The sequence below is a fragment of the Apaloderma vittatum genome, unplaced genomic scaffold, assembly GCF_000703405.1.
Source record: "Apaloderma vittatum isolate BGI_N311 unplaced genomic scaffold, ASM70340v1 scaffold43382, whole genome shotgun sequence".
Taxonomy (NCBI): Eukaryota; Metazoa; Chordata; class Aves; order Trogoniformes; family Trogonidae; genus Apaloderma; species Apaloderma vittatum.
In genome coordinates this window covers 8306-21521 of record NW_009702815.1, presented here as the reverse complement: position 1 = coordinate 21521, position 13216 = coordinate 8306, and the positions used below count along the sequence as shown (strand labels likewise).

General features: G+C 40.4%; 1 protein-coding gene across 1 annotated transcript; it reads left to right on the top strand.

Annotated features, from left to right (window-relative positions):
* The first annotated feature begins 1929 nt into the window (after window positions 1-1929).
* On the top strand, window positions 1930-7248 carry LOC104270096 (acylphosphatase-2-like). The gene is made up of 2 exons (XM_009864354.1): window positions 1930-2024; window positions 7134-7248. The coding sequence occupies exons 1-2, from the start codon at window positions 1930-1932 to the stop codon at window positions 7246-7248; spliced, it is 210 nt and encodes a 69-aa protein (XP_009862656.1).
* The last annotated feature ends 5968 nt before the right edge of the window (window positions 7249-13216 follow it).

The window sequence follows — 13216 nt, the reverse complement described above, 5'->3', positions numbered from 1 at the left end:
GAAAAGGGAAATTCACGTACAGTCACTGCAGCACTGGAAATGTTATATGTTCTCACTTGGGCTTGCTCAGGGCTCTATAACATAAAACTTGTGGTGCTTCTAAGATCTCAATTGTTTTTAAATTGGAAAGGGCCAGTTTGTAACTCTTAGTGAGTCTTCTTTGTTTTTGGTCTTAGCTATCCTAAGTGCTTGTAAAGTAAAGCAGGCTTTTGAAGAAAATAACCAGAATCCCAGTGGTGCTTGCAGGAATTCACTGTGTTTTGATCTGGCATTATTTTTAGTTCTTGCATAATAAATTAATCTGTATTATTCTGTGTAAATCTGTCTTCTGAGAATTACACAGGGGATACAGGAAGCATGGTAATGTGGGAGCTGGTCCTCATGTGGCTTTTATATCTGCCTTCCTTGCTCAACCTCATTACCAGAGAATAGAAAAGGGTTGTCTTTCAAATTCCTGATTGCGTTTGTCATCTGCAGTTTTCTCTCTTATTTGAATGCTTCCCTGAACTGTGGGTGCACATTGGTTCGATGTGAATTCTCCAACTGGTTGGCCATAGCTGGGCTTCCCTTACTGTGGTGACTCTTTTATTTGTACCAGGCTGTATAAATGAAATGGATTTTTAAGTAAAACTGAATTGGCCAAAGTGTGAAGATTCCTTAGCATCTTCCAACACGGTTGCTTTGAAGTGGCGCAAGGTAAGGGTTTTATTAAAATTTCTAGCTATAAAATTGGTGGTCAGAGGCAATACTACTTTATTCTTTGTTCAAGCCTGTAATACAGCCATTGGTTTTAAATACAGTTCCTGCGGGTGATGAGTGCTAATCAGCTTCTAAGCATTAGAACCAGCTTCTCTGTTTCCACAAGCCTGAACTGGTACACAAACGGCAACAGTTCCTCTTCATTTAGGCTTCCTGTGGCCTTAGGTTTAATAGATGTGGAACGAGAAATAACCTTCAGTTGCATTCTGTGCAGCGGAGCGGGGTTAGCCAAAATTCCTAGTCTGCCTTGTGAGCCAAATCGTACCCTGTGGAGACAGACAGATTACAAGGAGAAAATACAATAGGCCTTTTTGCTGCTTCTGGCTCTCTGGTACGTTTACTGCTTTAGGAAGATAGGACACAAGCTTAACGGGAAATTCTCTTTTGTCTTGTACTTTCTGTAGGTCAGTGTGGACATAAAAGCTGTTTTGAGTAAGTGAAGTGGCTGAATTTGGTTTTAATTTTCATTTCCTTTTTTACCTTTACCCTTCCTTGTCAGAACAAATTGCTTAGTTTTTTCCGATAAGATCTGCAAAAGAAGCCAAATGTGACTTAGTTAGCCTGGTTTAAACAAAGCAGTAGTCTGGTAACTTTTTAATAAAAATACACATCTTATGATCTCATGTTTAAGTAAATAATTAGGTTTTGCTTGAAGTTTACCAAAATCATTAATAGGAAAATGCACAACAGGTCTCTGCATTGTATACAAGAAAAAAACAACTGTAGGCTTGGTTTCATTCCTTTTGAGATAACTCCTCTTTCAATTAAGAGGCGAAGACATTTAACAGATCAGATATGAATAGCAAAGTGAAGCTTAGGTACATAGATACAAATTCTGTGCTAATGCAAGCTAGTAATGATCAATTTTACATTAGAAAAATCTTGTCAGTAACGCACAGAATGTGACGAACATTAATATACAGGTCATTTTTCTTGGGTTTATAAATAGAAATGTTTACAAAAATATGTTATTTGAAGCTTATTCAGTATTGTGTCATACGGTATCTTTAATATATCAGGTTCTGCTAATGTGCCCTTGCTTGTTGACATGACTTTCAAATAGTACCTCGAAGAAAAGCTCATCATGTATTCTCTAGAGAAGTGCTGGCCTTGAGTTCAGTTCAGCATTGGGTTTGACAGAGAAGGAAGAAATACAAACAAATTAACAGCATGCATCTGACAGCTGTGTTTAAAAATACAAAGCCAAACACTAGTTTTGATGAAATATCGCTTTCTCTACTCTCTAAAACAGTTCCTGAACTTCTGCTAAATATCCCAGAGACCAAGAAATTCCTACTGTGAGTATGCCTGGAGCGGGCAGTGAACAGGCAGTGGCAGTGCAGTCCTTCCCCACACCCACAGGCTCCAGCTCTATTCTGGGGCACCCTGCCTACGCCTGGGCAGGTTGCTTCATTTCTAGCTCACCCACTTCTTGGCCGCTATCCTTAGCCTCCTGCTACCTTTCTTTTTTTGTTGGGATTTTTTTTGGTTTGTTTTGTTTTAATCCTCCAAAGTAACCTGTCACTTGGCTCTGACTGTTATGGGCTCATAACAAATGTGCTAAAATTCTCCTCCCTTAGACTTTGCCTTGTTCTCCCTCTACTATTCCCCCCTTTCTCTTGCAGGTATTTAAATGCAGAGGTCTCGGACGTGCAATTAAGTGCAGACATTCGATCCTGACCTAGCGTGGGCTGCTGCCAGCCCTGGTTTTGGTGGTGTGTCAGGCAGCAGCAGGCACAAGTCTTAAAAACGAGCCGATACCCTTTGCCTGGGGAGGTGCAGCAGTTTCCATGGCAGCACAGAGGCCCCCCCCTTGAGCAGAGCTCTTGAGATGGCAGCTTTCTGGATCAGGTAGCTTCAGGTTTTTACCCTAAGCCTAATTCTGAGAGCAGAAAAAATTACTAGAACCAGAGGATGAAGGCCAATAGGAGGAATTTGACTGTACATGTTGCTTGAGTCCTCTTGGCCTTACCCTACACCAAAATCTTAGTAATTCTCTCCAGAATTCCTCATGTATTTTCTTCAGAATCCCTTTTTTCCACCTTACTAAGGCACTGATTGCTTTTGCTAAAGTTAAAATGCCCAATGTGTTGTTTTTCAGGCTACACTATGATTCAAATCGTGCCAAACAAAACTGTTTTTAAACACTTCGGTTACCAGGGATTGTATCCTTCCTGCTAGTTTTCTTGCAACAACATCGAACCCTATAAATTTTCTTTCCGGATTCCTATTTTGCTCTTAGACTCTGGCAGCGGGAGCAGAGGAGTAGGAATGATGGAGTGGTTCTACAGTAAGCTATGAGATGTCTTTACTATACAGGCTACTAGAGGCTTTACCTAGATGTGAATTTCAGGCCTATAAAAACAAAGGTTTTTAGTAAAACGTTCCTAGCCTTTATGATTGTAGAGAGAAGCTTAAACCATGGCTAAAGTTCTTCCCAAAAGCTCAGAAACCAGACAGCAATAGAAAGCAATTGCACAATTCTTCTGCGAACATTTAATATCAGGATTTACGAAAACTTGGCAGTGCTGTTGCAGTATACAACATCATTTTGGAGGTATTTTATAAATATTTGCAATTCTAGTCTATACGCTGTCACAGTTGTAAATAGAATCTTCAAAAAGCAACATTCTCTCTAGTATTTTATTCCAAACAAAGGGAAATAAAGTGTAAACGAGCCCTCTAAATAAAAGCACACATTTTTCTTGTTCCACTGTGACACTGCGGTTAAGGTGAAGAGAAAAACATATTCCTAAATTGTGTGTCGCTCACCAAGAATTAATGCTGTACGTCATTGTCAGATCTGTTTCTAGGACTATAGACTGTAAATTGCTCTGGTCTCAGGATAGAATAGTTTGGCTTTTTGCGCATAAATAATGAACTATTGTGGAAGCATCCTATGTATGCCGGTGGTTTGATACAGAGCCTAGCACAGGAAAACCTACATTGTTCATTTACACACCGGTTTGGCATGCCTGCTGCGTGAAGTTACAGCAAAGCCAGCTTCCTCCCACCTTGGGGTTTCTTTTGAGTCCTGCCTGGAGAGCTGCACACAGCCCTGCTGTTGCGGCAAGGATCTGAAGTGGGACAGCTCTTTAGATTATGGTTTCCAAGAATACCTCGAATGGAAAGAGCCCGGTTGCCTAGGTAACAAGCCAAGAGTCACTTAGCAAAGGTTCTTTTTAGTTAATGAAATGATAAAAGGAAAAGAGTGATGGATCCCACTGTTTTAAGCTCCTAGGAGTGAGCCACCGTGACTGTGGGGATGGCAAAAAGCATGTGTTTTGGTTTGGCCACGAGGTTGTGTCAGGCCGGCCGTCCTCGCAGGGCTGAGGGAATAAAATGCAGGACAGTGAGAACAGGTGCTCCCAGTGGCTTCGCGAACAATGCCTGGAGTGCCGGATACACTCAGGAATGCTGGCTGGGTCTGGTTTGGGGTATTTTGGGGAGCAGCACTGCCCAGAGACAGTAGTTGGGGTGGATGGGACCAGGTTGCAGGGGACTCCTGGGGCTGGTTACTGGCTTTGGGGGGAGAGGCTTCCAGGAGGAGGCAGGTGCCTGGAGCTCTACTATGGGGAGAATCCAGGGCACAGGCCTGCCTGGGTTCTCCTTTGGAGGGGGGGCGGGGTGTATAACTGTTAAATCTGCGATTAAAGGGAATCAGTCTAGTCCCCACATTGCCAATTTGGCTTTGAAAGGTGGTGAGATTGGAGTGTGGCCAAGAGCGTTGTGTGGGCATATGCGGTACCTGAGAGATCAAATGCGGTAGGAAATGGCTATTTGGAGATTAGCTCTTGTTCCAGACTTATTGAAGCAGTGTAGCTTTTGAAAAATATATCCTTTAAAATGTGAAGAGTGAGCTCTGTACTGCCCTGTGGCAGATTAAAGCAATGTCCTTGTTTGATTGAGACCTACCCCATATGATAAGCGAGGTGGAGGCTGTCTTTCTCACTCCTGGAGGGAAGTGGGTAGCAGCAGTGAATTTTAAAATGGGTGCTATAAATGGCAAACTAAAACTCCAAATGTTAGTAATTGTAGCTGATCTCTTGCACACATTGGGTGATCTGAAATTCGTGGCACATGTGAAAGAAAATCAAGGCTGAGTGGAACAAGATGAGGATGCAGAACCTTTTCGTAGCTCAAGTCTGCTGTTCTGGGTGCTAATGAAAGTTAACCATTTTTAAAATACTCCCCTTGCCAAATGTGTTGGAGATGACGTTTTTCTGTAGATAAATGAACGAAATGAGGGAAGATCAATGAAGAAGATCCTATTGCAGAATATTAGCATCTCAGTGAACTACTGAGCCCCTTGGTCATGCACGTTCCAGATAGAGAGTGGTTCTGTTAGTTCCTTGACGACCTCCTGCACTAAATAAGGAATAAAATACATGCATCCTATAAAGAGTTTCCATGGAGCTGGATTGGTTTAACTGGATTTTCATAATTTGTGCTTTATCCTTATTCGTGTGAGAGCCTATGTAGCTGAGACTAAATAAAGTTTGCTCTCTGCTGGGTTTGCAAAATTACTTTCTTCCTGCAGTGGAACTTGGGAGCTGGGAGCAGCCCTAGCTGAATTTTGGTCGGATGTACAGCTGTAAAGGCTGGGCAAGGAATGTATTTCGTTTGGTTTTGTCCAGGAAAAGCTCATATCTAAAATGAGAAGAAGGGAATAGTCTGACTTGTGAATATCACATTAGCCTTCTAAAAATAGTACGGATTTTCTTAATTCGGTATTTCAAATACATACTATTTTTCTTCACTCAAGGACATTCAACTATTTTAGGGTTTTAAATAAGAGGCCTTTTGGATTTTTTGTAATACAGAGCAAAATAGACTGGTCTATTACTAGGCTTTTTTCCTGCTGCTGAAATATCTGGTCTGCCTTTAGGGCTTCATCACAGAGTGAAAAGCTGGGTTCTTCTGTTTGACTCAGGTACTCCTATACCTTGGTTATACTCCTTGCTGGAAAGGCTTCTACATCAAAAACAGATGAGAAGGGAGGTTGTTCACAACACGAAGGCAAAAGTGTGAAGATGTGTTAACATCTGACAGAAATATTTATTTTCAATTCCTATGTACTAAATTAAGTCTTGTCAAGCTTTGAATGTGAGATACGTGTATCTGGTTTGTGTTTTCTGGGCAGTCTTTCCATAGTTTAGTGGTCAGGCATTTGAGATGATCTCTGACTCAGCATAACACCACAAATAGTCTAAAAAAAAATCTTGTCACGTAGGTTCTCTAACAAGATACATTTCTGTACCTCAGGTGTGTTTTATTTCCTGACTCAAGATAAGCAGTCTCTAGGCAGAATTTTCATTATAAAAACATCAAAGTTAAGTCTCACTGCAAGAACATTGCATTTTATAATATTCAGTGGGATTTTTTTGAATGGTTTAACTAGCATTCCTGTTAGACATAACTTTTATACTCTTCAAATTGGAATTTAAATGAATAGGGATGTATTTTTTGATACTAATCATAGTTATGTATCTATGCCAGTTCATGCACCATCAAAGTTATAAAAAATAATTGTGTGGAAATATTTCCTCCTTAAATGTGGTACACTGAATTCTTTTTCCTGTTACTGAGCCTTCAGTACAACAGAAAACACTGAGAAGGTATTTTTTTGTGAATAAATGTCTCTGTAAGCAGCATCATCTGCACTTCAAGTATTTGTGCACCTCCTTTTTTCGCACAATAGTTTATCACTACTGTGAATTAGCAGATTGCTGCAGGATAGGAATAAAGCGGGCGTGTGTGTAGGAGCAGCCGTCGCACTGTCAGCTCCCAGCCTCGATTACTTTATGATAATTTGTGTTCATTACTATTTTCTAGTGTGCCATGGAAGGCAAGCCCCAGTATAATTAGAGATTGGATCATAATGCAAATATATGTAAAATTCTCACTTATGAATGCCTGTGTAAAATCCTGTATTTGTTACAATTTGATATTGCTTTGACGTAATTTTGATTTTTGTTTGGTTTGTATCTTTTTGCTGGTTTTGAATTTATTAATTTGCATTTCGGTTTCAATTTCCTTTATTTGCCAGAAAATGTTAGAATTCTCTCTTCACGATATTTTTAAATTATGAGTATTTTTTAGGTCCTTGAATCTGCAAAGGCAATATATACCTATTTTAATGCTATTAATAAGCACTTAAAAGGGATCATTACAGTACATCTCCTTTAGCCTTTTGTCAGATGTATTTTCATGCAGTATTGCGTAATACTTCTTAAAATACTGATATCTTTTAAATAGTTTGCTTTTAACGGAGAAAGGGAAGTATCTTTCAAGGAACTAGGCATATATGACAGGAGAATAAAACTCACGTGTGCAGTTCTTTATATGCTAACTTTCTCTTACTTTTCTTGCAGGAAATCCTGGCTGAGTAAAGTTGGAAGCCCAAGTTCTCGCATAGATCGAACGAGTTTTTCCAATGAAAAGGAGATTTCCAAGCTTGACTTCTCAGGATTTAGCACTAGATACTAATAGAAGAAAAACATTGCTAAGCACAAAACTATGATGTTTCTGCTGCATGGTATTTTCTGTGCCTCCATAAAAAGTCACAAGCATTTGGATGCTCTCTGTACTTAACATAAATGGTACCTGTTCACATGAAGTAAGAATTCTTAATTGCCATATTAGACATATTAAGCCACAGACTTCAATATCTAGTAACTAAAATGCCAATATCCAATTTATTGCTTCTTGAAAGCTAGATACGATGGTTAAAAGTGTCAGTAATTCTTTGTACACAGTGAGATTTGTTATGTGTAACTATGAGGAACCGAATATTTACACTGTGATTCATATTTTAGATGCAAACTAATAAATTTGTGTTCTACCATTTCCAGTATCACCAAGAATACTTAACTACAGAACTGGAACAATGACAGATCTATTCTAACAGCTCTGTATTATAAGTCATGTTATCTGTGATAAATTAGTTTGATATAGTGGTAATTTAAAATAAATATATGTTGCCTCAAACTAAGATGATCTAACCAGCTCTGGTTTAAAATTCTCTATAATAATGCAGATAAGTCTTGGATCAAGATGGTGAAATGTGTGGCTTCACACACTTTTTTACTTGTCTACCTACAGCTTGCAACCATACTGACTATAAAGGATCTTTTTTTGATGTTCTTTCTAAAATTGAAGATTTTGGTTATTTTCCTTACGTGTGTTTGCTCCTTAATTAATGTACGTAACACCCACATATATACATCACATCAAGTACGTGAAGGGTCATAAGAAACTTAAGATATGTGCATGCAATAACCACTGGATAAGTCTTTGCAGCCATGGATATAATTTTCATATAGAGTGCTGTTTTCACAGGCACCAGGGAGTCCATCAGGGCTGGAACAGACCTATATCCTCACTCTTAGACCTGTATCCTCACTCTTAAAGTGCTTCTGTGTCAGGATTAGCACATACTGGAAGGCTTTGGTTAGATGTCACACCTATCCAAGCAGGCACCTGCGGGACCTGGCAGCATTCTCTTAGTGAAGACTGGTGTGATCATGCTGAGACAGAGTCTCCTGCTGGAAGTCCCTGTGAGAAGCTGTGGTACGTAAAGCGCATCAATACTGCAGCGCCATGGTCACAGGGCCTTGCCTTGGCTCTGAGCACGGGCAGAGCCTGCTGTCGTCTGTTTGGGCTCTGTCCTCCACGATGCCTTTTCCACGAGGATACGTACCTCCTCTAAGGGGGCCTAGTGTCAATTTAGGCAACAGCATCAAATTTGCAGGTTTGTTTTTTTTTTTTAACTTCAGGAAAGGACATTTCATAACTTCAGCGCCGCGCTTTCATCTGTGTAGAGCAAGGCTGCATAGAACGGTATTTCTGCTCATTACTAGATTTATTTTCACTGGGCCTTTGTGCATTAAGCAGTAGAATCTCCTTTCTAGAATTTGCAGGAGTTATTTTTAAATTTTTGTAGTTCAGAAACCGCACTTGACCTCTGCAATTACACACAAGCATCCTTTGTTGAAGTTGTTGTCAATAACTCTTGTTCAACTCAAATGGTAAATGACAAAGTTCAAGTGTAACGGTAGTCCAGTAGCTGTTACATCCTCTCTGAAAACTGCATCCTGCCAAACAGAAGTTTCCATTTTCCTTGGAGCTACCTGGCAGAAGATAACCCCTCAGCCAAAAGCATTTCCAGCCAAGTTGCTTTGTTCATATTTTGAGAAACAGTGACAGAGGAAGGCAGAAAACAAATGGGCTGTTAGATACACAGGAAGAGGAGCCAGAGATGAAATTGTTGATTTGGTGTGTTGGCATGGGTGGAGCTGGATGCTCACAAGGACTCAGTTTTACTTCAGCTCCACTAGAAATGCAAGGCTTGAGGAGGGGGATGAAGCCATTTAAAGTGCTCACTTTATGGGGAAGAAAATATGCTGGTAGAGAACTTTAAGAAAGTTGAAAGATGAAGAAATATGCATGTAATAACTTTCTCACGTATCGAAAACTGAAAAGATATTGCAAGTCTTGATATGAGCACTACACCAAAGACTTCGGAATACTTTTCCTAACAAAGAAGTACTTTGGCAGAAGTTGTTTCTGATATGGTGATAAGCAAATATAATTCCTGTAATCTGTAGCCTGTAAACCATAGGTCAGATCTCTTGTTGAGTCTGTCACATGGGTTTTTTCTTGTGTCTGTGAAGTAACAGCCTCTGCTTTTGTGCTTGCTTTGAGCCTACGTGATAAAAAGCTTGATTCTGGAATACTTCTATCACCTTCCTCTTGGTTTGTGAGTCAGCAATACTGATGTTTTCTATTTTCAACATCCACTTCCCTCACATCAGTGATATGACAAGAGGCAAAAAATTAATGCAAGTTCTCTAGTGAGTTTAGCTCTGAGTGATTTTGACATTCAAAACTACGATATACGTAGTTTGTGTTGTGCCATAATGTATTTAAGAGTTTAACAGTGCAGAGCAAATTGCACATAGGATGCTTTTCGGTCTTAGAGAAGTTAGGGTTTTGCTGAGTAAATAAGGTGTGTCAGTGTTTCCCAGAAACCACAGGAAAGGCTTTCAGGGAAAGAAGAAAAGGTAATAAATGTTATATTCCATACTTCCAGAATTTTGGGAAGTCTTATTGCCACTTGTACTTCTGGAGTATATTCATGTAGAGTTTCCTGAGGTGAATGGAGTTCCAAGGGAGCAAAGGGATCTCTCTTCCATTACACTTCCTCATCCTAGCTGAAGGTGGAGACCTGAGACGATGATAAGGGTAATAATGATAATATATAACAGGAAAAAAAAGTATGTCCCTGTGAATATGGGGGTTTCTGAGGCCAAAGCCTGTCTGTTAACAAGCTCAAGAATTAATACTAGACTTAGTGAGTGCTGCTGGCGTCCTGATGCCTGGCCCTGGGCAACACCTTCACAGACATTTTTAGGTTATTTTTACATTGCGTTGCAATCAGACTTTAATGCACTATAGCTGTTCTTAACTGTTGTTGCATAGCTGCATTTTCTTCATGCAAATACCTGCAGTACAGTCAGGATCTTGTATTTGTTGAGGTATTTAACCAGCTTAAGAACTGACTTATTTTATGCCTGGGGAGATGGTTGCTTTGCACAAAGTGGCACCCACCTTACTTGAGGGTAAATGCAAGCTTGTAGGACTCTTGCCCAGGTGATCATCAGCAATAAGCAGATACTCCTGCATCTCCTTGAGGATCTGAACATGAGCCAGCAGTGTGCCCAGGTGGCCAAGAAGGCCAATGGCATCCTGGCCTGGATCAGCAATAGTGTGGCCAGTAGGACCAGGGAAGTGATTGTGCCCCTGTACTCGGCACTGGTGAGGCCGCACCTTGAGCACTGTGTGCAGTTCTGGGCTCCACAGCACAGGAAGGACATCGAGGTGCTGGAGAAGGTACAGAGAAGGGCAACCAGAATGATTAGGGGACTAGAGGGTAAGTCTTACGAAGAGAGGCTTGGGGAGCTGGGGCTGTTCAGCCTGGAGAAGAGGAGGCTGAAGGGAGACCTTATTGCTCTCTGCAACTACCTGAAAGGCAGCTGTAGTGAGACGGGTGTTGGCCTCTTCTCCCTAGTGAATAGCAATAGGACAAGAAGGAACAGGTTCAGGTTGCGCCGTAGGAAGTTTAGATATTAGGAAAAACTTCTTCACCAAAAGGGTGATGAAGCACTGGTAATGGGTTGCTGAGGGAGGTGGTGGAGTCACGATCCCTGGACGTGTTTAAAAAATGGCTGGACGTGGCACTTCAGGAGATGGTTTAGTGTTAGGGTGGTGTAGGTCTGTAGGTTGGACTTGATAATCGTAACGTCCTTTCCAACTTTTATGATTCTATGATATGCTGCACACAAAACAGAGGCTTGTACTGACTGCAAAAAAGAGAATAGACTGAAGTTCGTAAGTAGCTTTTGTTGTCAAAAGCACATTGGAAAGTAGTCTAGAAGTCAGTGTGTCACTGTTGCTCTCCTGAAAAGGCTATTATAAGTGAACAGATATCAGTCTGTCTTTAATAACTTGGGTGAATTTTTCCTAGGCTGGTATCTGAAGACTGCTCAAAGTCACTTCTGTTCTCTGTCTAAACAATCCTTCAGCTCGAGGCAAGATGCGTTCCTCCAGTCCAGGCAGGTCAGGGCTTAGCAGTGAGCCTGTAGCATGGCGGGAGAGAGTGGTAATTTCCATCGGTCAGCCTCCCGGGTAGGCTAGCGAGGCTGGCCTCTGGGCTAGTGAATTCAGGGGTTCTGAAGGTGGACAAAGAGCTCCTCGGAGGGATTGGATGAGTCTGGGCAAGGCGCCTTCACGTGTGGGGAGATTTGAGCCGTCTAGAGTTTGGTTGCTTTGGAAGAATTTTTCCGTGCTGCAAGGCACATGTTTCTGTGTCAATGCAACTCCTTAAGTGTCGTCTTGCACAGCATGCATTAATCGTCTCATTTTATTTAATCCTCAGATTCTATTAAAGTATCTTGAGTCCAGAATCATCCAGTGTGTGGAAATACATTGTGTGCAGTACATCAGAGCAGGACCTCTAGATTTTCTGAAAACGTCATTGATTTTGAGGAGCCAAAGAATTCCAATGGTAAGGTAGAACAAACCGACAAGTTGGCCAATTAGACATCAAAACTAAGCTGATACCTTTCTCTTTTTTTACTACATGCTAATATCACTCCTTTGTAACTATAGACATCCTTTAATTTTATTTTGACTTCTTTCTTGAAAATGCAGTTCAGCAAGATTGAATGCTGTGTAGGCCAGCTCCATTCTGGCTGTAGTGGAAATAGTTTCCACCTATCTAAAAAGGGTTGAGACTTCTAAGAACGGGTTCCTGCTATTTCCAAATTATTCCTGCATTCTGGGAAATGCTGCTTCCTTGAAGGATTTTTTTTTGTCTGACGTGTACTCTACTGTAATTTAAGAAAGTTCACATCAGTAAACCTCAAGACCAGATGTGTTAATTGAAATTGGAGCTTAACTCCTAAATGGCCAGACAATTAAAAAACATGTATGGGTTTGTTTATATTTTATTGAAGAATTAAAAAAAAAATCTTTCTTAAGCAGTGAACATAATGAGAGTATTCTACCTCATCAGGAATGGTGGGATCTCATATTATGCTATTTACTCTTAATACTTACAATGGGGTAATGCAGAATAGGAATATGTTGCTATACCTACTCATTCCTGAGCCTTCCTACAGAGAAAAGCATGATAGTATCTCCTGCCATACTTTTTCTTACGTGACACCAATCTGTCACTTCTTATTTTGTTGATATCCTCTGGAGCTGCCTTTCTTGGCTTGCTTTCTTAGAAAACTGTGTGCATGTTTGCTGCTGGAATCCTCTTACTAGACAGAGTGAACTGGATTACTCAAGAGAGCTTACTGATTAATGCATAGCTACATACTACTAACTGCTGAAAGTACTATAATGTGAAGGGAATGCTGTAATGAAAGATGATGAGGGCAACATGTGGTGTAGGCTATATTTTTTTTAAAGTATGTTTATACAATGGCAATACTGTAAATTGGAATTTCTGTGCTATTGATCATTCTTCAAGGCTCCTCACAGTAGCTTGCGTGGTAGGTTACGAGTACCGGTATTAGAGTCAGAAGTTATTCCTGCATTCAAAACCAAAAGATGTTGCACAGACTTAAAATAAAGACAATTGCCCCGATTCGTTTGATGTGCTGAAATGGAAGATCAAAGGAGTAGCAACCTCACTTTTGGTTAAAAGGGCTGCCGGAAGTGGATTGAAAGGTTTTGCTCCTCAAAATTCAAGAATGGTTTTAAGTAAATATGAGGATACTAGTTGTCTTCCACAATTAGGTGATCTTACTATAATAGTTAATGTAAGTACAAATATAATATATAAAATCTGTTCTGATTAATCATTTCATAAATCAATTGTGAAATGTAGTTGCCTTTATATCAAGGTAGTAGCGTGAAGAATTACACTCCGGGCAGTGTTAAT